Here is a 27903-nt window from a genome sequence, read left to right on the forward strand (position 1 = left end):
GTGATAGCCCGAATGCCACCTGTGGAACTCCTTGTTGAAGAAAGAAGCAGGCACTATGGATGACGCTTGCACTTATCCAGAGAAGAAGAGCGAAAAATAAACATCGACCAGTGGCAGCAGCGTTGGGAGGCTGCAGATTCCGGGAGGTGGACTCACAGGTTAATACCCGATGTGGGCAAGTGGTATGGTCGCCAGCATGGTGAGTTGGAATTTTACATAACCCAATTGATGACCGGACATGGATGCTTCAGAACCTACCAGTACCGCTTCAAACTGGACAACACCGCAGAATGCCCTGGATGCCAGACTGTCGAGGAAACCGCGGAGCACGTGTTTTTTACTTGCACTCGCTTTGCAGTAGAAAGAAGTGAATTGGAGAGAGAGTGTGGAGGACGCATCACTCCAGAAACCGTGGTGAGCTATATGCTCCTCTCAGACCAGCATTGGAATGCAGTGAAGAGATTCACCACAGTCGTTCTCAAGAGGCTGAGAGAGGAAGAGAGGGCGAGAAGACATAACTAGCATGGAAACGTAAAAACTATGCGAAGAATGCGAGGCGGCACTCAGCCATTTCCCTCCATGAAGTAATGCCTAGCGGTGGTCCTGTGGAGAGGAATGAACAGGTGTAGGCCGGTGGTTTTAGTGCCCCACACACGGATAGGTACGGGCCTATCCGTGTCTTTTGAAGATTTCCACCGACCCTCGTAAAAAAAAAACAAAAAAAAAACACACACACACATATATATTGTAATATGCTCTTTTTTATTAAATAGTATATTTTGATGTATAAAGGGTTTTTGATATGTTTTATCTTATGTATAATTTTAATATTCATTTGTTTTGTTTATCCAAAAAGCAAGCTAACCAATTTTCATTGTCTATAATAACTTCGTGATTCAAAACAAAACAAAGATGGCGGTACGTATTCTTCAGTCGACAAGTCTGTTGAATCAAGGCCATGTTGAGCAGATTCAAATATCATAAAAACTATTTTAACTCGTCCCCTCAAAATTGAAAATAAAGTAAATTAAAGGAAAAATAGAAATCAAGAAATAGTGCTAATGAATAATATTCAGAAAGTAAATCATTTGGAAAAATCCCTAACTGTTGTGCGACAATCAATGTTTACATGTAACCTCGAGGCAGGTTTTGGTTTTGGAGAGGTCATTCGTGTTTGTGGCGCCGAAGAGAAAGGATGTTTTCAGGATGAGGAGGTCCTCATCAATTTCTGAGAAGAAGGAAGCCATTTTGGACGCTAGGACAGAACAATAAGAAAAAAGAAGATACCAAGGATAATCAAAAGAAGAGTTTATGAACTTGGTTAGTTTTGTTATAACTAAATTTAAATACATTTGTAAAATAGGTATTAATTTAATTAATTGTAATTATTGTAAATGCCTGTTTCTGATTGCCTAGCAACCCGCTCTGAGATATAGAGTCTCTTTTTATATTATAAAAGTTAAATATAATTCAATTATCCATTTGGTATTAATGTTCTTAATTTGAACCCAAGTTATTTTTTATATTAGAAAAAGTTTATAAAACGAGCAAAGATTCTATTTATTTAAAATTTTTAATAATTTAAAATCATTACATTTTTGTCGCCCAACAGGTGTGGCCTAATTCTTTACAAATTAGGTCACGGCAATCAGAACACAGCCTTTAGAAGGGTTATTTTTGAATAAGTTTAGTATAAATTTTTTATAACTTAAGTAGTTAATGTTAATGATGGAGGATAATGTTAAGACAATGGATTGTAGAGATCCTAAAGAGGTGATTCTTGGAAAATTAAATGATAGGGTGGTAGTATTAAATGAAAATGATGAAGATAATGTTGTCCAGGTCCAGGTAGAAATGACTTACCGGTAGTAAACCTTGAGGGACACCACAGGTAAGGGGTCGAGTCAATGATGGTGGCTTATCTGGAACCACTACGTACTGGGAGCGATCAGAAAGGAAGGATTGAAACCACCACAAAACACTGTTGGATAGAGAAAGATTTCGTAGTTTGTTAAGAAGGATGTTGTGATCAACCATGTCAAATGCTTCGGAGAAATCAAGGAGGATCAGGATAGTTAGGCTTTGGTTTTCCACCAGTTTGGAGGTCGTGGGTTATTTTAAGGAGAGCGGATTGTGTTGAATAGCCAGGTCGAAAGTCGGATTGGAGAGCATTGATGAGGGAACATTTTTCTAGCAAGTTTGAGAGTTAGTTTTGAACAAGGCATTCTAACGGTTTAGAAAGGTTCGAGAGGAGAGAAATAGGACAGAAGTCATTAGGTGAAGAAGGATTTGGGATTTTATTTAATGGTCGAACTAAAGCGGTATTCCAACGAGAAGGAAATGTGGCATTTTGCAAGAAATAATTGTATATATGATAAAGCATGGGAATAAGGACTGGGAGACAGGATTTAATCAACTTCACAGGAATGTTGTCTGGTCCATGATCGTTTGTATAGGATCTTAGAATAGTGGCTAGTAATTCTTCATAATTTATGTGGGGAAAAAAAGAAGTTTTCAGGATTGAAGGCGTTATTTGGAATTTCAGGAAAGACTAATGGATCAGTAGCATGGCATGTGAAATGATTGTTGAGATCATCAGGTGTTATTGGAAGAGAGCTGAGGTTATTGGATTCTGGTAGGGATAAATTTTGGAGTATTTGGGATCGGGAGCATTGGAGAGGGCGTGATGAATGTGAAGGGATTTACAATATCAAACTGCTAATTGGGTTGCATTACGGAGTAGTTTAAAATGTGCACAATCTGCAGACAGGCGGGTACGACAAAATTTGTGTCTAGCTGCTTCTCTTTATTTTATCATTGCATTCATTTCTGAAGTAAGCCAAGGTGCAGTTGGACGGCGTAAGGTTCGGATTTTGAGAGGAGCATAGATTTCTAATATAGATTGAAGATGTGAAGTGAGGGTGGATACCATAGGGTCAATGGAATTATAGGAATTTATAATGTCCCACTGGACGGAATCAAGGTCAGGTTGAAGGAATTCATAGGATAGGAGGTCCAGATTACGGTGCGATATGATTTTAGAAGTAAAGCATTTGACTGGTAGGTTGTACGTTATTTGGATCAGATCGTGAGATGAGAGGAAGGGAACGGAGTGCTGGGAAGAGGAAAGGATTTTTACAGGAGAGTTGCAGATAAAAAGGTCTAACCAGGTGTCAGAGGATTGTGTGTGATGTGTAGAAGAAAAAGGAATGAGGTAAAGATTGAAGGAAAATATTACATCAGTAAGAAAGGATTTATCACTGGATTGAGAGAGCATGTTGGTGTTGAAATCACCAGTGATAACAATATTGGAATAAGTGGAAATGAGTTGGACAAGAGAGGATTCGAAGGTGTTATCGAGTGGAACTCTGGTAGGTCGATAAATGATGGGAAATAACAAGGGAGAAGATATGGTTGAAATTTCGACCAACATGTATTCTGCATGAGGAATGATAGGAGAAGGGGAACACAGCAGGATTTCGACCTTAAGACTAACATGCACATACAACCCAACACCACCTCCAGTGCGATCGGATCTGTCATAGAGAAAGAAAGCGTAATTGGGAATAGAAACTTGAGAGGAAGGAATAAATGATTTAAGCCACGTTTCAGATACAGCTATTATGTGGTAAAAATTGTCGAGGAAGTACTGTTTAAATTCATCTAAGTGGGCAATAAGGGATTGCGCATTAACGTGACAGGAACTGAGGACATTAGTCATAACTGTGAGGTGGTAAATTGAAAAGTAAGAAGAAGGATAAAGGTTGAGGAATAGATAATAACAATATTTTATATACTGTTACAATTATATAGAGTGTAACAAAGATAAGAAATTGAAGAGAAATTGTTGCTTGATTTATGAAGATTGAGAAATTTAAAAAAAAATAATAAGAGATGTAAATAAAGTGGGTAGCCATCGGACAGCCTGCACCCTACCTCCGCTGAACCAGACGTATTTGATTTTTGCCACTTTCTACTTCTGCCTAGCTAACCAGTAAAGGTGCTTGTTGGCGGGCGTCATTGCTTCGCTCACATATTCGCGGTGCACGTCGTTTTCATCCCAACCTAAGTGGCGAGTGGAGAAATCTCGTTTAGCTCTTATTTGCAGCACCAGCTCATCTCTTACTGTTTGACGCATGAATCTCACAATAATAGGGCCACTCCTCACAGGGGCGCTCCTTCCTGTTTAGACCTGAGCTGTACCGCATGGTCCAGATCGTCCGGACACAGCTTCACGTCCAGGCCTGCACCAATACTGAGAACCGTTCCTACTACGGTTTCTCCCTGCTTCTCGGGAATTCCCCTTATCTCTACAGAATTATTTAGGTGATTCTGTTCCGCCTGATTAATTCTAGCTTCAAGGTCACATATTTTAGCACACACACACACACACACACACACACACACATTCAGAAATAAAAATAAAAATGTAAAGTTCTTCTTCTGATATCCTAAAAATTAGCTATGTTCACATATATTAATTAAATATAGTGATGAATATATAATAAAAAGAATTGGGAGATATATATGTAGCTGGATAATAGGAAAAACAAGGACAAAAAACTTTTAACCTACAAAAAATCACTTATTTCACTTAGAAGTTCAATAGTTTGTAGAACTAGTTCTCCAACAGATAATGCATATAACACCAATACCAGTATTTATCATACATATCTTACATGCTATAATTATCTTACGTATGCACATTTTTTTAATTTTTTTTTTCACTGGTGATAAAAAGCTTGCAAAAACCAGCCACATCAAAATTTACTAAGGTTCCTGCATTAAGCAACTCAAATTATAGTAAAGGGCTAAAGTTAAGGGAACATTACTAGCTAATGTTTCAGAACTAGAAACACTTTATTTAAACAGTGAAATAAGCAAACATAAATCTAAGAGGAAAAACAATTAACATTTCTAAATATTATAATATGGTACAGAAATAATTGAAAGTCATATTAAGGGCTAAAACAAAGTAGTATATCTCTGAAGCATTTCAAGTATACTAGTCAGTGTTCAATAAGCACCAATTAAAATACTGTAAAAACTATTCATAAATTATTGCGAAGGGTGCATCAATTGATATTAATATTTTAGCATATATCTACATGATGATAGATTGTTGTTGGCAAACACTGACAGTTAGTGTGAAGTCTCTTGAGCAGACCAAGAGGCACACATCAGCACCAAAACTCGTCTTGTAGTGTCTGTTTTTGTGAAATATGCGAATAAGAAATCCCGTCAAGTGCTGTCATAAGATTCCTTCTCATAGAACGAAAACTCCTACAAAAGTTATTTCAAGGGAGAAATGAAAAACAAATGGAGGAGAATCTGGATGAAGGGAAGGCGCTTTTGAACTCATATAGTTGGGACATGTTGAACCACCTTCCTTACTCCCCTGAATTGACACCTTCAGCTTTTCAGCTTCCAAAAGACTCACATGGGTGGAAAAAAATTTGAACCAATGAGGAGGTGAAACAAGAGGTCTTGAAGTGGACAAAAGGAGTTCTATGAGGAAGACATCAAAAAGCTTGTGCCATGACTTACAACCTGCATAGAACGGGAAGGCGATAAAGTAGAAAAATAAGTAACATTTATACCTACAATATCCTGTAATTTTTGTATGGCATCCCCATGCCTTACACATCCTGTAATACAAAAAATAAAAAAGAAAAGGTTATAATATTGATTTGAAAGCTGATTATAAGTAATATATTTGTTTTTGAGAATAATCTGGTAAATGAATTTTTTTAAAATGAAAACAAATCCTGTAAAAGGGATGATAAGGAATATAGGATGATTTAAGATTGGACTAGATGGACAAATGCCAGAAACGTCACCAATAATTAAATGAGAAGTGAAAAGTAATGAGGGTTTTTCCTTGAACAAAGAAAAGAATACAAAATTTGAACCCTTAGATACAAATAATGGACATACTTTTCTACTTCGGTCAATCATTATAGTTGATCGGAGCAAAGATGCAGCCTGAGTTAAGAAGGGAAGAACTAAGTTTGCGAAATAATGATACCATGCTTGGAACCTAAGTCCATAATTAAAAACTTATGATATACTCCAGTACTGCTTCCAAGAGGCAGGCAGCTGTGAGGGAAAGGCAAATAATAACTAATTGAGGGTCACAGCTCTATCTAACAATCGATTTATTGTGCTCTCAGTACCTTAGGTTAGGGATAAGCTTCAAATAACCCCGAAATACCCATATTAGCTCAGATACTGTATGTTGGAGACAAAGGGAGCACGAACTTGGAGTGAGCAGATTTAAATCAGAGCATCAACTCCTGGAAAGGTGATTATTTTCCAACAAGAAATGGGGAGTGGTTGTATTTACAGAATGTTCTTGCTTATGTCTATACCATTCAGACATTTGAGAAAAGTGAAGATGATTCAATCAATGTATTATTTGTGAGTCATAGTGTTTCTAAAGGTAATCGTTAATTGTTCAGAAGGAATAAATTTACATGCTCACACTGAACCAGTTTTCATTGATAAGGGGCTCTGATTGCTGTGAGCTACATTGAATATTTTTAAAGGCTGTTAAAAAGCTGGTCACATTTCCCCCATTTATTACTAAATAGTTTATTTTGAATAGAAGAAATTACCAGATATTGAATAGAAATTGAAACCATCATACTGAAAAAATTGTCACAGAATATATGGAGCACTTAAGAATCAGTTTCGGACTGGCCAGTATGACCTCCAGATATGAATCCTATAGAGGATTAGAGGGATGATCATTTACAGAGACATGTTAGGAATTGTCATCCTCCTACCGTAATTAAGTAACTTTCTTCTAATTAATTGTAATTAGACATTATTTGTTCTAAACCTGATAGGATTAGAGCCTTTGGTCATGCATTACGGGGTAATACCTAATATTAAGCCATCCTCTATGAAGAAACTAGACAAAAATAAAGATTTATCAGTTAGAAAGATTAAATTAATTTTATATTTCTATCATTTTATGATGAGGGTCATCTTCAGGACAGAATTTTCATACCGTCTTTGACCACAACTCTGACACTTTAAATATTCCTACTGCTGTGAAGATGTCCCATATCCATAAGATTCAACCTAAATGTTGGGTTTAGATAAAAAACTAAACTAAATGTATAATATTTCAAGTCATTTTGGCTGAAAATCCAAATATGTAACTTTGATAACATTATTGAAACTAAACTATTAAGGTGATAATACTTTATAGCTATCACATTAATGTGTGTGTACATATATATTGTATAATAAACAAAAAGAAGAATTTACAAGATATTCATTATTACATATTCTTATTACTGAAGCTCAATAAATTAATAAAAATTTCATGTTTTTATGTACTTTAATTTTTAAATTGTAATTTTTTATTGAAAATTGATTATTAAAAAAAATTACTTGTGGAAAAAAAAGCACATGTTAACAACAGTTATTTTTTTTTTCATGATTCATGGTATTAATTTTTACTGCGGTCACAAAAAAAAATCTACAAAGGACTTCCATGAATGTGGAGAACAACTTGTTTTCATTTTTTTACCATTATAAAATTTACCATCACTTCACCTTAGTGATATGAAATATTTAAAGAAAAAATAATAAACAAATTGTAAAATTGAACATGAGCACAGAAACTTTGCAAATTGACAAACCAATTGATGATTTAAAAATAACAAAACATAGTATCTTTAGATAGTTGATGTTTTATTTTTGAAAAAGTGTTCCACTTAATAATCTATAAGCTTCCTAAATAAGCATTAACTAACTTAACTTCATCCAACAAACATCATCACCGATATATCTCCATAACAATGTCATGCCTCCAACACCATACCAGAGGTACAGGTATATGGTCAGACCCATTTAAATAATTATAAGTCTACTTTAGGTACATATTATTTTAAAAGTAAATAAACATAGTAATTTCTAAAAATTGAATGGAAAACTAACAACAACTCGCATATAATCAACTGTTCTAAAAGCATATATAAAATAAAAATTGTTACAAGCATTATTAATGCAAACATAAGTTAATATACTAATAAGAATTTTATGTTTCAAATAAGCAATAATCAGTTAACTCACACTTCTAAAATCAGCCTACGATATTTACACTCCTTCAAAAACATAGCTAAATTATATTCCAACAAAAAAAAACTACGAAACCATGCAGGAACAGATGGCCAATCTGTTTTTTTCCTTTTTTTTAAATCTCATACTCACAGTAAATCATCATCAATAGACTAAAATATAAATTAAAGTTCATTCACTGCACCTTGTGAGACTGTTTCTCATATTTTAATACATTAATAAAACCTTTGAAGAAAAGCAATTTTAATAACTTTTAAAAATTAGAAAGAAAATATAACTTAAAAAGTAGCACCATTTTGAACGATACAATATAATGGATTAAAAAATAAGTTTTAGACTTGTAATTTCAGTGCAAAATCTAAAAAGAAAAAAAAAATCAGCCAAGTAGTCTAAGAGAAAATCCGGTAAACTATGTGTTTATTTATGGTAGAGTTTAAATCAAAATGTAAATCAATGTAGATTACAAAGGTTCGTTTGGTTAATTCAAAATAGTAAACCCAAGTGGGCATAATCTATAGTATCAGTGAAAATTAAAAAAATGCAGAATAGCACTTGGAGAGACGGAAAACCTTTTTTTGCCCAATCAAAGCTCATAGCTTTGAACAATTTAAATCAGTGAATGTTCTGCAAAAATAACTAAAAACTGTGTACAACACTCATTTTTGAACATTGTAACTATAATTTAAGAATGAATTTGTAACATGGCTAAAAATGACATAGACTGGAATAAAATAAGTATTGTATCAAATGCTCAGAATTGATACAAGAATCGCAAGCATCAGACAGGAAGTATTGATCCTGGTATTGCAAGCATTGGACAGGAAGTATCAATACTAGTTTCACATGTATCAGATATAATGTATCAATACTGGTATCACAGGAACCAGAAACAAACTATTGATCTTTGTGATGACAGTATTGATACTCTTTGTAAACAATTTTTTTTCAGAAATGATTTTCTTTTCACCTCTAAAAAGTCAAAGAAAAAAAATGTTGGAACTTTAATTTTTTTTTTTACTACAGTGCTACATAAGGATTTTTTTCTAAAACATCTACAATTTTTTTGTACTATTTTTCTCCAAATTATTACATTAATAAAGGTTTAATCAGGATGTATTTATAGAAAAAAATTAATATTATTTCCAGTAGCACCTAGACTATTGGAGAACAGTGCAAAAATGGATCAAAATCAATTTCATCAAATTCTATACACTACTTTAACTTACACACGTGACAATGTACTTTACATTGGCATAACTATATTTTAAAAATGGCTAGTCCCATTTGACCTAAAGCTGAAGAAAAATTTAGGATCAATATGAATATGAAACAAGTATCAATTTTATGTGTCCATACTATCGAAGTTGTTGGCATTCCATAATTTACTTCAACAAAGGTAATAAGAATTACTTCTCTCATCCTTTCATTTCTTATTCAGTCTCTCCTGGTTTTTCCCAATATTCTTCATACCAGGGTGGTTTAAAAAGTTCTTGGAATGTACTATAAAGAAGTGTCTTACCTCGGTGGAACTGCTTTTATTTTTCAACATAGTCTCCCTGTAGAATAATGCATTTGGTCCAGCGATGTTCCAATCCCTTGATCCCATCTCGAAAATGCGATTCCTCCAGGCCTGCAAAATACTTCTCCAATTCGGCTGTCAGTTCTTCCGTTGTAGGAAATCTCCGTCCACCTAGGAAAATTTTCAGCTTGGGGAAAAGATGAAAGTCTGATGGTGCCAAATCAGATGAATAAGGTGGATGTGGTAACAACTCATACCCCAGTTCATGAAGTTTAGATATGGCCATAGCACTTGTGTGCGGGTGGGCGTTGTCCTGATGAAAGATGACTTTTTTCCTTGCCAAACCAGGCCTTTTTTTGCATATATTTTCCTGTAGTTGGTCAAGGAGGTTTACATAGTATTTCCCTGTAATTGTTTGGCCAGTAGGAAGATAATCTATCAGCAGAATGGCTTTTGCATCCCAGAAAACTGACGCCATGACCTTTCCGGCAGAACTTATAGCCTTTGCTTTCTTTGGTGGTGGTGATTCAGCATGTTTCCACTGCTTTGACTGATGTTTTGTCTCTGGGGTAAAGTAGTGGACCCAAGTTTCATCTGTAGTAACAAACTGGTCCACTTGGTAACAGTTGAATATGAAGGAGTAGAGTCCCCCAGTGTGCTCTGAAAGTCAGCTTGAATTTCCTTTGCTTTTACACCTTTCTTTACAAAGTACTTAATCACTGCTCAAATTTCAGTTTTTCCATTGTCACAAATCACTACGCATAAAATAATAACATTAGCTGGATTTAGTGAATGACACAATTTCTTCCTTATTAAACTATAATAGTTTATTTCATATCATACAGCAACGTTTCGGGAGATTTCCCCCATCTTCAAGCTGCTAAAAAACCAAATTCAACAAAACCATAAACATGTGCTTATAACAACATTAATATATCATTTACACTCAAAGAACTATTTATAAATTATTTACTTGATAACAAAAACCTATATTTGACATATAATTTTCTCCTATTTGTCTTACTTGCTAATATATTATAATATTAATGTCATTATTGAGTAAAAACTTTCTAATAGTCATACATTGTAGGAGAATAATTACCTTTCTGAAGGTTATCTTCCAATGTGATAACAACCATATAGACTATAAAATACTTTTCTCCTACCTCCTTTATCACAAAGATGAACATTAAAAGCTAAAATTAACAATTTTTCAAACCATTTCTATTCTATTTATTATATAACATTATTTTCTTTTACAATTATAATAACAAAAAGTCACAACTACCACTCACAAAGGATATGTGATTATTGAGTGGGAACCTCACTGCTCTAGTACTGACATCTATCGGTGATTCTGAGAACTTTTTAAACTACCCTCGTAGAAATTTCATTTTTGCAGCCGTAATCCTTCTTAAGTACCTGTCCTGGGTGATACAGCTTTCATGCTATATAACAATGAAGGGAGATAAAATGTTTTGTAGATGTGGAGTAAGACATTCTTTCAAACCTTTTCTCTTTTCCACAATCATGTTGCAAATTTGGGTAATATATAATGTTTGCTTTCTTTATTCTATTGGAAACTTCTAGGTCTATTTTGCCTATTCTTATGTCACCCACATCACCTTTGTCTCTGGCTACAGTCATAAACACTTACTTGCTCTTGCGGCTGTTGATTCTCATTCTTTTATGAGTGTTATGGTGAGTAGGGTTAAAAAGGAAACTTTGATAGCCCAACCGTAAATGTTAATTAAAATAAAAGAAAAGTACAGTCAAATTTTGTAATATTGTACTTTTGAATACTTTTAACGTAACCAGCCTTTGAAAAAAGAAAAAAATATATATATACATTAAATAAAAAATGAACTTATTATTTAATAAGTAGTTAATAATTCTTCTGACTAATACAAAATTAAAATTCTTACAATTAAAAGTAAAAAAAATATTGATTGTGTCCATAGCGACAAAACAAAAATGTCTTTACATCACTGTGGGAAATTGATGGGGCCCCCTGTGGGTAATTATTCTCGGAGAGGAAGATGGTAAAACGTCTGCCAGCCATGACATGAGGAACATTAGGGTTGGCCAGACTGCTAGCAACTAACACTGACCAGAGAGATAAAAGCGCCTGAACCAGCATATGTACACAATAATGGTATTATTTATATCTGTACCATAAATAATAACATGCAAACAACCATAACAGATACACTACAATACATCAGAGTACAGAATTAATTATTACAATACATTGGCTGCAATGAGTGAGTTCTTCTAGCCATTCAAGTTCCCTTGTCTGATCCACTTTTCTTAAGTCAGTCACCAACACTATATTGTCTGCATGTAGGAATGCCTACATGATCTGTGTGTGATAAAAAACAAATATTCCGTGTCTATGTCTATCAGTACTATGGATTACTTTGATGTCAATGAACCAGTGATAAAGAAAAAACACACAAATTTTTTTGAAAGGATATCAAATCCGTGTGGAAGTTGAACTATAGAGAAAAACATTTTTCAATCCTTTTTCTATGTAATTTCTAACAATGCTTCCTAGCAAAAGTGAAATTATAACTAGAATTAAAGAACCATAAAATATGTGACAACTTAGTATATTAGATTCTTATAAATTTGGTCCAGGAATATGGTAGAAATAAACTGTCAGAATAAAAATCAAAGTTGTTAAAGAAGAACAACTTTTATTAATTCTGAGTTATCAATAATAACTCAACTAATTCAATGTAATGACATTAAAATGTATATCCCACAAATATGGCAGTTTTATATTCAAAATCTTTAAAATAAAAATTGTAGGGGCATAAAGTTTTGTTTTAATGGAGAATACCTTCTGAATCTAAAAACTGTACATCTTTTATTCACACGAAGGCAGTGAGTCACATTTTCTCTCTCACCAGCTCATCAGGATAAATCCTAAACTACTTCTAGTTGAGGTATAAACTTATAGCTTTTAAACAGTAACTGATTAAAAAATTCCAAAAATAAAATGTTTAATGATTAACATTTCAAGTAATCAATATGGTCAACTTTACAATCGATAATATTTACTTCTGAAGGTCTATTGTGACTACATAGAAATAACAATTAAATGGATTGCCCCATCAGCTGCAGATTTCACTTAAATTAAATTGATAAATTCTATCAATTTATGTTGTATCTCTACCGAACATACCTTATATAAGGCTAGAATTTTGTAAACTTTTGACAATTAATAAACAAACACTGGCCTTTTACAAACCTACTAAAGTCAAAATGAAGAAAAAACTTTTAACCTATTACATTTTTTAGTACAAGAAAATTGAATTCTTACGTCTTGGCAGGTTTTTTTCCAGGATTGTTATGATTCTAAAATGTTTTGTTATTTATTGATGTAATTAATGATTAATTTAATTAATAAACCTTTATGTGATAATTAACATAATTTTTGAGTTATTACAGTGAATTTTTCAGGTTTTTTCTCGAATTTCCACACTTGTTGAGAGTTAAAAAATCCCTGATATTTCTACATCTACACCCTGCATCGCCTCTAGAGTCTATATCAGTGATCTTTTCTAATCTTTAAACCTGCCCTTATTTGCATGCAGGTGGTGAAAATTACCACTACTCTCTATCAGTTTCATCAATTCTAAAATGTCTTTCCAAAATTTCTAGGGTTGACTCTGATATTCCAATACTACAATTACAGCTGAATGGATGGTGTCTAGTGAACCCATTGGAAAACTCAAGAAAAAAGTAAAACATTTGGTGAAATATTTTGTTGGAATGTTTTCAGAACTCCTATGCAATCAACCATTCTTTATTTGAAATAGTACTGTTTTTACACTTCCTGACCCAAACAATGTTTCCTAGTCTCTTTCCTTATACAAACTATTTCCATATATTTTCCATTTTTTCTAGTTTTTTTTTAGAACTACTCTCAAGAGTCTATATACTCCACAAGAGCAGATCCCATCCTTCTGATCTACACTTTCTTAACAGCATCAAGGGGAACATTTCTTTTTTTTCTAATTTGCAAGGCTGAAGAGGAACCTAAAACAAAATCTACACTTTCCCATTTTTTTCTTTTCATTAGTTTTACAGACAACAATAACTAATCAATAACAAAGGTTCAAATGGTAAAGAACACAGTGGGAATTCATAAAATGAATAAGGTATTTGAGTTACTAAGTCATTATTTTAGTCAATAAAATAACCGTCTATATGTTACTCTAAAAATATACAAAAAGATTCGATTTATAAATCAAGGTTAGCATTATTATGCTTCATATTATAAACCAAATGATTACTTTGAAAATGCTTTGTAATTCAGTGTATTGAATATTGTATTTTATAATTTAACCTATTAAAATATTTATTATCATTAATGTTAAAAATATAGAATACTGGTAACAGGGAAATGTTTAATATAAACTTTTTGGCTTTCATATTCATATGAGCATTCATCATAAAGCTATTTTAACTTTATGATGAGGGGATTTATCATGGAATGCTTCATAAAATGACAACATTTGCCGATGTGAGGCAGCAATTATCACTATAAATGAAGATACAAATATTTGAAAATCGAACTCATACTTCAGAAATAATGACCTAATTAATAAAATTTAACTGCCAAAATAAAAGTATGAACCCAAAAAATTAGTTCAGAGTTGCCCAATAAAATAAATGTTTTCAAAAATTTTAATTCTACTAAAAATTAAGCATTTCTGCTCATTTTTAGCAGCTCTGAATGATTGTTCATAGAGTTAATAAATTTTTCACATTTGCTCACAAATGACAACATTCACACATCAGTAAATCATAATAATTAAGGATTTCAAAGAATTGTGAGGGGGAGAAAAAAATCTCCATTAACAAAAGTAAAAGTACATCTTTGGGTGTTAAAAATACAACAGAAAACTGAATAGCAAACATTTACAATATTAGAGCTTGAAATTCTTAGACCCTCAAAAACCAAAATATTCATTATAAAAAAAAAATTTTTTTTCTAATGATGATGGCTAGATTGCTGGTCCCTTAAAATTAAATTATTTTAAGGATTTGTTAAGTGCCAGAAAAAATGAATTTATTCTTCTATTTCATTTTATCTCAACGCTAATTTAAAATATAATTATTACTAAAATATTCCTTATCATGCTACATAAAAAAAAAAACTATGTATGCATGACTTTGTGTTCGATTGAAAACTCAACTACATATGATTGTAGTAACTAATTATAATGAAAAACTGTGAGAATGAGAAAATTAATAAATCAAAATAAAACCACAAGACAACATGAAACATTCATACCATATTTACTTACCATACAGTCATAAATGTGTTGTTGATCACAGTTTGAGAACTAGTAAGGAAAAAAGAAAATTTAAAGCAAAAGTAATAATAAAACTTGAACAAGTAGAAATCATAATATATATACTAATTTTCTTTTTTATGATAAATGAAAAAAAAAAGATTACAACTAGGAAGATAAAATTCAATTAAATTCCACTAAATTGACCAACAGTGAATATATTACTGAAAACTGAATAAAAAATTTAAATAAAATTCTCAAACTTTGTGGAATTAAGAAACTTACAAAATTACATTGATACAATAAATTAAACATACCCTGAAATCATTATTAAATAAATATGGAAATGAATGTACGCTTATTTATAATTATATGGAAGCTACTCACTACATTAACACAAAGATAGCCGATTATGAGATTACTCGTAATTAGAATCCTAGCCAAGGTTGGTGACTGCAAGTTATATCATAGTATTTTTAACTTGCTATATTTCACAATATATATACACGAATTTTATCATGGGTGCACAAATGTCACAAGTAAAAACAAAACGAGATAAATCATAGTTTGGGTAAACAACGAAGCAAGAAAACAAACGAGTTATCTCATAATAGGTAGTCAATGCTTAAATTAACTAAATACTTTCACACTTACACATTCATACATATCCCCATATGTGCTTTTACACACATGCACACGCATGGTCTAAAACGCACACAATGCACAAATATTTGATTACCTATTTCAAATAGAAAATAGATTAAGCCTAATATTAATATCTAGTGAATATAATTTCAATGCTTTCAAACAGAAAAGCAGTGTGAACCATCATTAATCATGCAATCTGAAGTTTTATTTAGACTTGAAACCATATTTCATAACTAACTACTTTGTTATTAACAAGCCACTATTAAAGAGATAAATATAAATAATAAAGATTAATTAAAAACAAAATAAAATCATAAAAAAAAAAAAAAATATTAAAAGAAAAAGAAAAAAGACAGGAACATAAAAGAAAACATTTAGAAAAAATAATGATGATTTTTATTTATATTTTGTAAAACAATTTTTTGGTATAATATGCAGTTTAATGTTAAAATAAATAAACTAACAAGTTATTTATCATTATGATAAACAAAGTAATGTACTAAAAATAAAACAAGAATTATGAGGCATGTCCAGAAAATAGGGGAGGGGGGCTATTGTGCTGAGTATTTTTTTTTTATAAGTTGCAACATGTAGATGGGGGTTGGACCTCCTGAACACGATGGGCACCTGAGGCCCACATCAGTACCAAAACTCGTCTCATGGTGTCCGTTTCTGTGAAATATGTCAATAAAAAATGTTGCCAAGCGCCAAGTTCCATAAGGCTCTTTATTGTGGAAGGAAAACTTCAACTGAAATTTTTACACAGATCAAGATTGTTCACGGCTAAGGTGTTATGAACCGAATGATGGTGCATTCACAATTGTAGGTATTTAATTAGATATTCGCTGGATAAATTGTTGGGGATATTACCCAAATTAATTGTAATTTAATGGTATCGCTAGTACAGGTGTGGTATAAGTATAACTGGTCTTAGCATTTTATTGAGTGGACTTAATTCAATGGATTTAAAATTTAATGAAACATGAGTAAATAGGGAGATAGACCTCTATTCTTGAATTAACTTATAAGGTAATTGATGATATATGCCAAAAGGGTTGTACAATAGGATTAGTTGTTGTTTACTCGGTTAGCTGTTGAAATTTTGAGGGTGAATATTGCTGCTCTCTTCTCTCCTTCATTCTGTCTCTGTCCCTTTGCTTGAGTGGGGTATACATTATTCAATAATGGTGAATTGTTGATCTCAGCCAAAAAAACAAAACAATATGGCTCTTGGGACAGTTCACTTCTCTGTTCTAGAAGCCAAGATGGCTACCAAAGTTCATATAGCTGCCACTAGATGGCAATATCTTGAATTCTTATTTAAATGTGAGGGGGAGGGGGTGAGGTGGGAATGATGATGAAACATAGGTGGCTCATTACACCCCTAAGACAAAAATATAGTCATCACAATGGATCCCCATCCACTAAAAATTCAAAACTTCCATTTTGGCCAAAAAAAATCCTATTCAATATCCTCTAACTTCACTGTCAGACTTCATTATACCCTATTTCATCCTGGCCAGATTTCATTACATCCACGGTGGATTTCATTTGCGTAAGTATTGACAAAAAATCTTCCATATTCACTGCCTGACCTTGTGATAACTGTCCCTAACCTCTTCTTCCAAGTAACTCAATACTTCACTTCCTATCTACAATAAAAAAAAAAATAGTTTCTTCTCATTTTCTTACTCAAAATCCCGCTTCTAACACCAATTGTTACACGTTACCCAGGTCAAGAAACAAAACACAAAGAACAGAAACCAAAACAATTTTATTTTATTGATAAGGAACGAAAATATTCACAACACCTAGCGTTACTCTCTTCTTTTTTTTATTAGTTACTCTCTTCTTTTTTTTATTAGTTACTCTCTTCTTTTTTTTTTTTTTTACAAACTGTCCAAAAACATCTGTTTTAATTCATTGATAATTTCAATTATAATCGATCCACCAGATAACATTGTTACAATATATACAAACGTACAATATCCTGTGATTTTTATTAAATATTTTTTTAAATAAAAGAAATTGAGTACTCTTACTTTCTGCACATGCCTCCGACTAATATAAATGTGAAATATTCTGAAATTAAAATAACTTTTTTATTCTAATAGTGAATAATTATTAAGTGATCTATAAATTGATTTACTAAGTAAATTTAATAAAATTTTGTTATTTCATGGAAAATGGGTTGGTTATTCATAAATTTTGAAAAAATAATTGTTACAGTGCAGCACAACAAATAAAAACAGTTATCAGAATACTAATCTCTTCCAATTTCCATGTGATTTACTCCATAAAATTATTATGCACTTGTATCTTTTCTGCAATCACAATTACGAACTTAAGATACTTGATGAGACAATAGTAATTAAATTATAGATAAAAATTGTGTAAAACTTATCACAGTTTTATGACTTCTAAGGTCTACATCATATATTTATGAACATTATCATCAATACAAATTAATTATAAAGAGTGAGTCATGTATTTATTCTTGGGGATCTTTGTACCAGAATAAAATTATTTTCTCATTTGTCTCAATGAATGAATGAAATGTCAGTTTTGATCAATTTGCTACATTTAAATATTTTCTTTCTTATCTTAAAATTTATAAACATTATCATCAATACCAAATCACAGGTCTTTAACTTAAATAATATTAATTGCAACTATATTAAAGAATTATCATTCAAAATTATGACCGTTCTAGTAATTCTATTTCTCCATACAAAACCAAATTGAAAATAAAATAGAATATTACTAGTACATACAAAACCAAATTGAAAATAAAACAGAATATTACTAGTACAGTATGAGAGGGAATATCACCATTAACCCTTTCATTGCTTTAAATAAGATATGGTAAGAAGCCAAGCTCTCACAACATTAAGTAAGATATCCGACTACGAACTCATTAAGCTTTATCAGTTCCCGACAAATATTCTATGCTCACATTAACCCTGACAAACTTATTTTTAGTACTTTCAGCTACTAGGTCATGTGGACATCACAAACAATAATCCAGGAATTTTCACATTTTGCAAACCTAACAACCTCCTGTACTTCCAGTACTGAAAGGGAGTAAGTTTAAACTGTTCGTAAACATATTGAGAGTTGAACTAGTACTACATTTCTATGTAACCAATACCTTCTAAGCTATTAACAGTAAAAGCGATTTTATTTTGCATAAGACTTAACCAAATTTACGACAAATTTAAAAAACAGAAATGGGTAAAGATAAAGTTGTTTTTACTTTTACTAAGAAAAAAAATATCTGCTTTTCTGAATTCAATATCAACATGCTTTTATAATTTGTGTGAGAAAAGTTATGAAGTATTTTTCAGTAATTTAGTAGGAAAACATGGTAAAACTTGTTTGATGAAAGACTATGTTCTAAATGAAAACATGAATGGTACAATAGACACATAGGCACATGAGTGTTTCCGCGCATATGTATGTTTTATAAGTTGGATGGGAACACCAGAGTTTTTTTTTTCCTTCTTATAATTTTTTAGTATTTATCACAAACATATTTAATTTTAAGAGCATAACATAGACTTCTTGTACCAGACTTCAACATTCACGAATGTGTTAAAAGGAAATGGTACTAAGTTTTATTGTATTTGTTTTTATGTTAGGACAGATGTTTCACATTTACAGTTTAAATATTCAACTTCTTACACAGGATAAAATTGGCTGTGATCAGTACAATAATCCTCCCGGCTCTAGTAGGATTATATGATGCATTAAGAACTATAAAAACACAAATATTGAACTAATGATAGAACATTAAATAATTTCAATTTATTCCTTTTTTTTTTAAATTCGAAAACAGCCTTCATAAAGCAGTGGATGTATTTTGAATTAAGGACCTAGAGAAACAAATTTGATTACTAAGGCCAAGTAGATGCCACAAAAGGATACTAAAGAACTGTCCCTAAATATAAGTAAATAAACATTTGAAAAACTAAGATCGAATGAAACATATTACGAATATTTAATAAAAATAATGTTGCAATAAAATAAATATATATTTAAAACTAAATTCATAAAAAAATAAGAAAATATTTACTTACTTGTTGGAAGCACGAGTTTGTTTACTGTCATGCCCAAGACCAGCAAGTTTCCTACATCTATAATTCTCATAATGAACACTGTCTGTAACATCTTTTAAGTCTTGTAGGTGTGTACATATTAACATATTTCTTAATGCGATAAAATCACAATGTTCCAAGTTCTCAACTAGAGATAAAAAAAAATTCAAGTAAGGTAAAACTATAGAAGTATCATTAAACAATATCAGATTTGATACAGTGACAGTAAATAATATTTCACCTTCTGCAACACCCCAAGGATACTTCCTTCCTCGTAATTTTTTCCCATCAACTTCTACAATGGTATTGCTACCAACAACAGCCATGGGAATCCTTTCTCTTAATTTCCTATCAACAGTGCCAGCGCCAGAACCATTACTTGCAGCACCAACAGCAGCTGGAGGTAAAACTTCATCAGGAAAATCATATATTTTTATTTGATGCTGAGCCACCTCATTCAAAATCTACACAAAAAAATGAACATTTATATAAACATAACTATTATCATTATTATTAAAAGGCTTTTTAATAAATTATCCTATTTTAAATAAAAATTAATCATAAGAATAATTTAAGCAATATAAATGTGTTAGTCAAAGTTTCTATTAAAGGTGAAAATAATTTTTGATTTGCAAGTATACATCACTGCAGATCATTACAGCTTCATAAATCATACAAATTCCCAGGGAGGATTTCACTTTTTTCTCTTCTGTAATTCTCTCATTTCAAATTTAAATTCTTCTTTTACTTATTAAATGTAAATTGTACGTTTTCCTCTATTTCATTTTTTTTTTTTTAACATTTTTATTTACTTGTTTCCTTTTCTTTAACAATATTCTGAAGTACTCAAATTGTTAGTGTTAATTTCTGGGTAAACGTGGTAATAACTGATGTTTTTGCATGGTTGATTTTAACCATATTGCTTGATATAACACTTTAATCTAATGATATATTTTTTTCTTTTCACCCATGAAGCTTATAAATTATATGGAGATTTTTTGGTTTATTTAAAATGTTGGGACATACTTTTAAAATTTTGATTTATAACTTCAAAACATGCTTCCTATTGAAAACTGTCAAGTTCATGAATTGGATAACACTAAATTCTCCTTCAAACAAGTACCAGGCATTGTAACACCAGACCAAAATTAAAATCATATAGTTGACTTTTTCAAACTTAAGAGGTAATGTAATTTAAGTGACATTATCTTATAATAACCAATGTAAGAAATATCCTTAATAATTAAAAATTACTAAATAAATATGGCTAACACAAAGCATGGAATTTTATTAGAGAATGAGGAACACCCAAGAGGGAAAACAGGTATCCAACTTAATACCTACAACACCCATCCAGCTCAGATTTGTAGGCGGCATAGATGGAAAGAACCAAGAAGGGTCACAATCCAGTAATAATGATTAGACTAAAACATAAATCACACTTCTAAAGAAACAAAACGCTAAAGGAAAACATTAATATACAAAGGGTGACCAGTAACTGCATTGAAATATTTAAATTAATACTTAAATATTGATGAAGTTGACCTCAAAAACAATAAAAAAGTTCATAAAGACAATGGTTGCGAAATTGATACTTAGTTACTTTTTTTTTTAAGCATTACTTTCTTTTTTAAAGGAAACAATAACTAAAAACTGTTTAGATTAGGTAATTCGAAGTTACAACATATTAAACTAAAAAAAAAAAAATTTCCTCAAAAGCAAAAACAATTTGTTTCTTAAAACCTTTTGAAAGGATTTTTTTAAGTGGCTAATGGAAAGAGATTTTTTTTTGTAGACAACCTAATTTTACATTTTGTATATGTGATTTTACTAATCTGTTTGTACAAAACCCAAAAAATTCTAAACTATTGTTTATGATTATTGAAAATTTACATGTAAATTGTGAGGCATATTGACCAACCATAAAGGGCCAAAATCGATGAAGATTTCTATTTCCCATAAGAATTCGTCATCATAATTGAAAATCAGTAATCATAAGAGTTCATCATCATGACAGGTATAAGAGTATTCTAGACATCTGAGTATTTAATATTTAAAGTATAATGAGGAATTCTTATGGAAATAGTTAGCAGTTTTAATTTGTTTTTCAAATGATCGCTACAATGATTCTGAATGATTGTTTTATTGTTTGTAATTTATTGACGTAATAAATGATTAATTTAATTAATAAGCCTTTATGTAATAATTCATGTCATTTTTTAGTTTTAACAGTGAACTAGTCCACTATGACAGTTTTCTCAGATTTCCTAACATTTCAAGAATCAAAGAATCCCTTAATTTTTTCAGTATTTCAGGTCTAGATACCACGTAAAACTGAATAAATAATTATCTGCTACAGCTGAATTCGAACCCGGTTCCTTAGAATTAGTACCATAGTGCCTTCTGGACACCCTGTTTATAACTTGAAAATGAGAGTGAGAAAAAGTTTTTGATTTAGACACATGTGCTAAATCTTACAGCAGTATCTCAATGAATAATAATTAGGTAAAAACACTTATGAATAAGTCAAGAAGAAAGAAACAAGTATACTTTTACTACAGTTGGTATCCAGTTACATTTTTATAGTTAAAAGAAAAAATAATTTATTTGAATTATTTACAATTTGAACATCATGAAGTAACATAATTTAATAGTTTTATTTTGCCTTTTCATAGAAGAAAAAAAAACATCATCTAGGGCCCATTACAGGACCCCTGTAAATTAGGAGCCCTCAGCATCACCAACCTGCCTGACTAACTCATCCATACACGATAAAGTTTTATATAATATAATAATTTTATAGGTATTTAACCTATTACAGGCTATGGTATCCGTTTGGATACCTCATCTTTAACTTTTTTTTTTAAATAGTGGCAATTTGAAGAGATGGCAATGATGCCACCTCCTTTGAGACAGACTTCTTTTAACTCATGAAAAGAAATAAAATAACAGACTAGAGTAGGTTCTTTAACTTTTTCTGTTTCAACTACCTGTAGCATCCATCATGAAACCACATAAAAAAAAAAAAAATAACTTAAGATTTTATGAACTGAATTGTCCCTGAGTTCGGTTTATATTTCAAGTAAAGGCATAATACAATAATGAATATTAATAATCAAATAATTGGTAAAAATAATGTTTTTGCTGGGAAAAATGAAGATATCCATATGGATACCTTGGCCTTTACGCAAACAGTTAGGTCACATTAAAAAAAGGCTCCAACTCAAAACTTTGCTAATTATGTGCCTGTATTATTTAATTTAAATGAATAGTAACCTTTATCTAAATTAGGGCATGATACTACAACACTTTCTATATCCAATTTTTTTTTTCAACCAAATTCTATAAGTGAAGAGCTGACAGGTATGGATAATTCTACATGTAATCCTCAATTATCTCTTGATCACTCATGAGATAAGCTAGTATTGCACAGTTCTCTCTTTAGAGTCTGATAGATATGAATAAGAAGATTCAGAAGTCTTAGACATTTATTGAAAGTATCATCCATTACTAGCCACTATCTTTTACCGTCTTTATGGCAGCAATCAGATACCAAGTCAGAAGAACTCTTCATCTTTTGAGGCTATCCACAAATTGACCCAATTTTTGATCAACTGAAACAAGAGACAATCGGAAGGGGGAATGTCAGGTGAATACAGCTGGTAAAGTAGGACTTCCCAATTAAGTTTTTGACTAATGCTGCAAAATGTGGATGTATATTATCATGCATGAGAATAATTTTGATGAGTCTGGAGCAGTAATGGCCATGTTATTTCTTGAGTCCTTGACTCAATCTCAGTGTTCAGTAGAGATCTCCAGTAATGGTTACATTCGGTTTAATCAACTCATAATACATTATGCCAAGCTAATTCCACCAAGTACACTGTTCGAGTTTTTTTCAAGATTATTCACATTGGCTGTCGAATTTGAAGCATGGCCAGAATGGCCCTCATGATTTTCTCTTCTTGGGGTGATTGGGTGAACTATTGCATGTAAAAAAAAAACCTTTTTGTTATGCCTAGCAAGTAGTATATTATTTCAATCATGCAAAATCTGTGTTTAATGTCTCTCGGCTTCAGCTTATATAGAACTCAATTCACTAGTTTTTAAATAATTTTTAACAACTTGAAACTGCTTGTTGAGTCACTCCTAATGCAAGTACAAGTTCTTTCAGTGTTTGAGATGAATCTTCCTTCAACAATACTTCCTATTCTAGGTCTTCATACACTTTTGACCTTCCACTGTGTTCTTAGTCTTCTGTGTCAAACTCACTGTTTTTAAACTTTTGAAACCACTCAGGATGACTTCCCTCATTTAAAGAAGCCTCTCTATATGTTTCTATAAGCAATCAATAAGCCTATGCTTCAGATTTCTTTAAATTAAAGAAGTACATCAAATGTTACCTCAAATAAAGCTTATTTGGCACAAAACTTAACATTTTCGCAAGAAAAAAATTGATATTACATTTAACAGCTAACAATTTCAAAAAAACCTTCTGGTGGAGCCATCTTTTATCGAACGGTGGAAACTTATTTTAACACCCATTACAATATTACATTTATAACTTCCTCATAGATAGCATCTAAAATAAAATAATTTTGTACTTAACTTTTTAATAAAATAATGATTCCAGAAATTTTTGTTAATTTATATTATGGAAATTAGGGTGTAATACTCGATTTTTCATCAATACTGAGAAAGCTAAGGCATGGATCCATATGTACACCTAAAGCTTAAATGTCCATAAAAAAATATGTATAATTTTCTACTACAACTGTATCCCTCCCCCATTTGATACCCAAAAAGTATTAAATACAAAAAAAAAAGTTTTTTAAGTCCTTCAATTCTTGGCCTGTATAAAGTTAACAAAATCAGTATAGGCCACAATAATTCCACTAAGTAAACATTACATAAAATATTAATGAAATTGAAACCTGTTTCTTAAAATGATTACACTCTTCAGGAGTCATTGTGTCTGCTTTGGCAATGATCGGAATAATATTAACTTTGTCATGAAGACGTTGCATAAATTCTACATCTAAAGGTTTCAATCCATGACCAGATGGAGCAATGAAGTACAAACAACAATGCACTCTAGTATCCACAGTCTGACTTTTCCTGTTAACTCTGGATTCTTCATTCAAATATTCCTCATATCTGAAATAAAAATAGAACAATTATTATAAAATATAACAGAGATGCTCATAAATACATTTCTAATTTTAAAAAAGTATTTAAGATAAAAAAGTACAGCAAATGGAAATTATTTTTTAGATAGGATCAATAATGATCACTGACAATACACCATTTTATTGACCATCAAATTTTATTGGGATTTTGACAATATAAATGATCTCTTAATTGAAACTTCCATACCTGAATGCAACATTAATTTTTTTTTTGTAGCTTTTAGTCTAGGTTTAAAGCCATATCTCAAAAAACTCACCTTTCCATGATAGTATTTAAAAGTATTGTAAAATGTGAGTAACAAATTGGGGAGATAGCAAATATCAACAAATTATATAGAAATATAGAATGCTTATTATTACAAAACTTCTTTAAGCCTCCATAAAGGAGTAAGCCAACAGGCAGAGTGGCTAATTGCCCAACTAAAACTGTTGGAAATCCAACCAAGTGAAAAGTCAATGAGCCGAAACACTGCAACAAGGCTGAGCTTTACCGTCTGTATGAAGTCCCGAACCAAACAGTAAACTTCGCCACAAGGGTTTTGGAAATAGCCGAGAGTACCTGATCCCACTCTAAAAGATTAATAAGTACCTATTACTTTATCCCTGCGAGAACTCTCATTAGATATGTTTCCTTTTCTTTAAACCATTCGAAATATACCCGAAATCACGCTCATTCTTATAAACAATACAATATTATTAAAAATGTCTATCCAACAAATACTATTGGTAATGCTGCATAATTTATAATGACTATCTTGAAGAAACAGCTAACGTAATTAGTAATTACAATGCGCAACTCAAAAATGTTACTACAGTTTTACAGTCAAGATTCAGCTATCTGTAAACTTATATTAACCCTGAATTGTGCTCGCTGAGAAATGACCTGATAGCTAGGCTGTACATGAACGGATGTTATAAGGGGGTAACGAATTGTTGATGGAAACCCACAGGTCTAAATAATTAGAGGCATGAAAATAGGAAATCCATTGAGCCGTTTGCTCAATTGTCACATACCCACAGATAGATTTTAGTAAATTCTTATACACTTTTTTTACCCTATTTGTGGCTAGTCAGGCAAATTTATCAAGGAAATCTGTAAAAATTAATTTTCACAATATCTACTGGTGACAATAATATAGTAGGTTACTTAATGAAGTTAATAACATTTCATTCAATAAATAATGACCAAGTTTCAATGAAAAAAAACTCTATACTTGGCAGTGAAATGGTAACTCATTTAAGCAAATCGGAATCCACTATTGCCCAGGAAGAATCAAAGTACTTCTTTTATTTCTTAAATGTTTCCCCAGATGACTTAATCTCAGCCGTCCTCAAGTCCAAAAATAACTATTACGGCTCAGACAATATTAATCTAAAGATCATTAAACTTTGTCTCCTCACCATTCTTCCTGCCTTCCTGCACATTTATAACTTCTCCCTTCAAAATTCCGTTTTTCCCAAAGCCTGGAAGTCATGGTCCGACCATTAAACAAAGTACTTTCTCCTTCTTCAGTTTTCAACTTTCAGCCAATATACATTTTATCCAATTTAGCCAAGCCACTAGAAAGATTAGTCCATTCCCAACTTAATAATTTTCTTGAGCAAAAAGCTCTCCTTAATCCTTTCCAATCCGGTTTCGCTCTCAACATTTCACACAATCCGCTTTATTGAAAATTTCCCAAGACCTCTAATCCGCTATAGACAATCATCATATATAAATTTAAGTTCTTTATGATTTTTTGAAAGCATTTGACACAGTTAACCACAACTCCTCAATAAACCAAAACCTTTCCATGTCAAATAATTATAAAGTGGTTCTTCTCCTTCCTGTTCCATCGTTCTTAAACAGTCCTCATTCCGAATAAACCTCTTTCCTCCCCCTTCTTCTGACACGAAGTGTTCCTCAGGGGTCCTCACTTTAACCAAACCTTTTCTATATTTATATTAACGATCTTCCACCACACACAATACCACTTATATGCGAACGATCTCCAAATCTATCTATCCTTCCATCCCTCCGAGATGCTTGGGCCATCCAAAAGATACAAGAAGATATTGATAGCATTAACGCATGGGCATTTAACAATGATTTAAACCTGAATGCTGAAAAAACCAAGGCCATTCTTATTGGTTCTAAACGCCTCCTTCATTCCCTCCCTTATTGTCCTCTACTCTTCCTTAAAATCCAACCGATTCACTTTTATCCTACAATAAAAAACCTTCGAGTCACCTTCAACCAACACCTCTCCAGGAATAATCACATTTCCCAAATCACATGCAAATCTATAACTGTACTCAAACAATTCCTAAGATTCCGAAATTCCATTCCTTAGAACACCCGTCAGCTCCTAGTTATCTCTCTCATTCTAATTCGACTTAGGTTTCTTGGTCTATGGAGGGCTATCTGCAGGACTAGAGTTGAGACTGAAGAGACTCATGAATTTCTTTTTAAGATTTATCTTTGGGTTTCCGAGGCTTTCTCAAGTCTCCTGCTGGTATACCGAGTTGAAGTGGCACTATGCAACCTCCCGAAGGCAATACCTCTTTGGTGTTTTCCTATTCCAATTTCTTAAAATCAAAAAGCCTTCCTATATACTTGATCTCCTCACTCTTCATTCATCCATCCACTCATTAAACACCAGATCCCAACCGATTGATTTATATATGCCCTCCTATAGAACCACCTTCTTTAGCAAATCCTTCGTCATACGTGCAACTTTCTTCTGGAATTCTCATTCCATCTCCATTCGCCTTTCAATGCTACTAGTTGTTTACAACCCTTTTCTTTGAGTAGTACTCATGTTTAGCCTTGTTTCAAGGTTAGGAATGGGAGAAAACATAACAACATGTGATAAGCATCCCATGACAACCATGTGGCATAAAGCTAACTTAAAATGAGCTTTGACCTGTGCCTAATTCGTATAATATCTCAAAAAGGTTCAATTTTGGGCTTTAAAACACAGCGTAAGTTAACATAATTTATGTACATGTCGAAATCTTTCAAAACCAGTTTGAACCATCTTGATCCACCGACTTGCCTCTTTCAG

At 31.9% G+C, this 27903-nt stretch overlaps 1 protein-coding gene across 6 annotated transcripts in view; it reads right to left on the bottom strand.

Moving 5' to 3' along the window:
- The window catches only part of pnut (septin 7-like protein pnut), an 89434-nt gene that overhangs the window by 54843 nt on the left and 6688 nt on the right, over positions 1–27903 (bottom strand). For 4 of the 6 annotated variants that reach the window (XM_067048117.1, XM_067048122.1, XM_067048119.1 and 1 more), the window contains exons 5-8: positions 24602–24824; positions 19909–20131; positions 19650–19815; positions 14935–14973 (exon numbers count right to left, since the gene is read on the bottom strand). In XM_067048117.1, the coding sequence (XP_066904218.1) occupies positions 14935–14973; positions 19650–19815; positions 19909–20131; positions 24602–24824 (651 nt within the window). The remainder of the gene's footprint in view (positions 1–14934; positions 14974–19649; positions 19816–19908; positions 20132–24601; positions 24825–27903) is intronic. The other 2 variants (XM_067048120.1, XM_067048121.1) reach the window with 1 other exon arrangement.

The sequence above is a fragment of the Halyomorpha halys genome, unplaced genomic scaffold, assembly GCF_000696795.3.
Source record: "Halyomorpha halys isolate HHAL.00 unplaced genomic scaffold, Hhal_1.1 Scaffold1382.1, whole genome shotgun sequence".
Taxonomy (NCBI): Eukaryota; Metazoa; Arthropoda; class Insecta; order Hemiptera; family Pentatomidae; genus Halyomorpha; species Halyomorpha halys.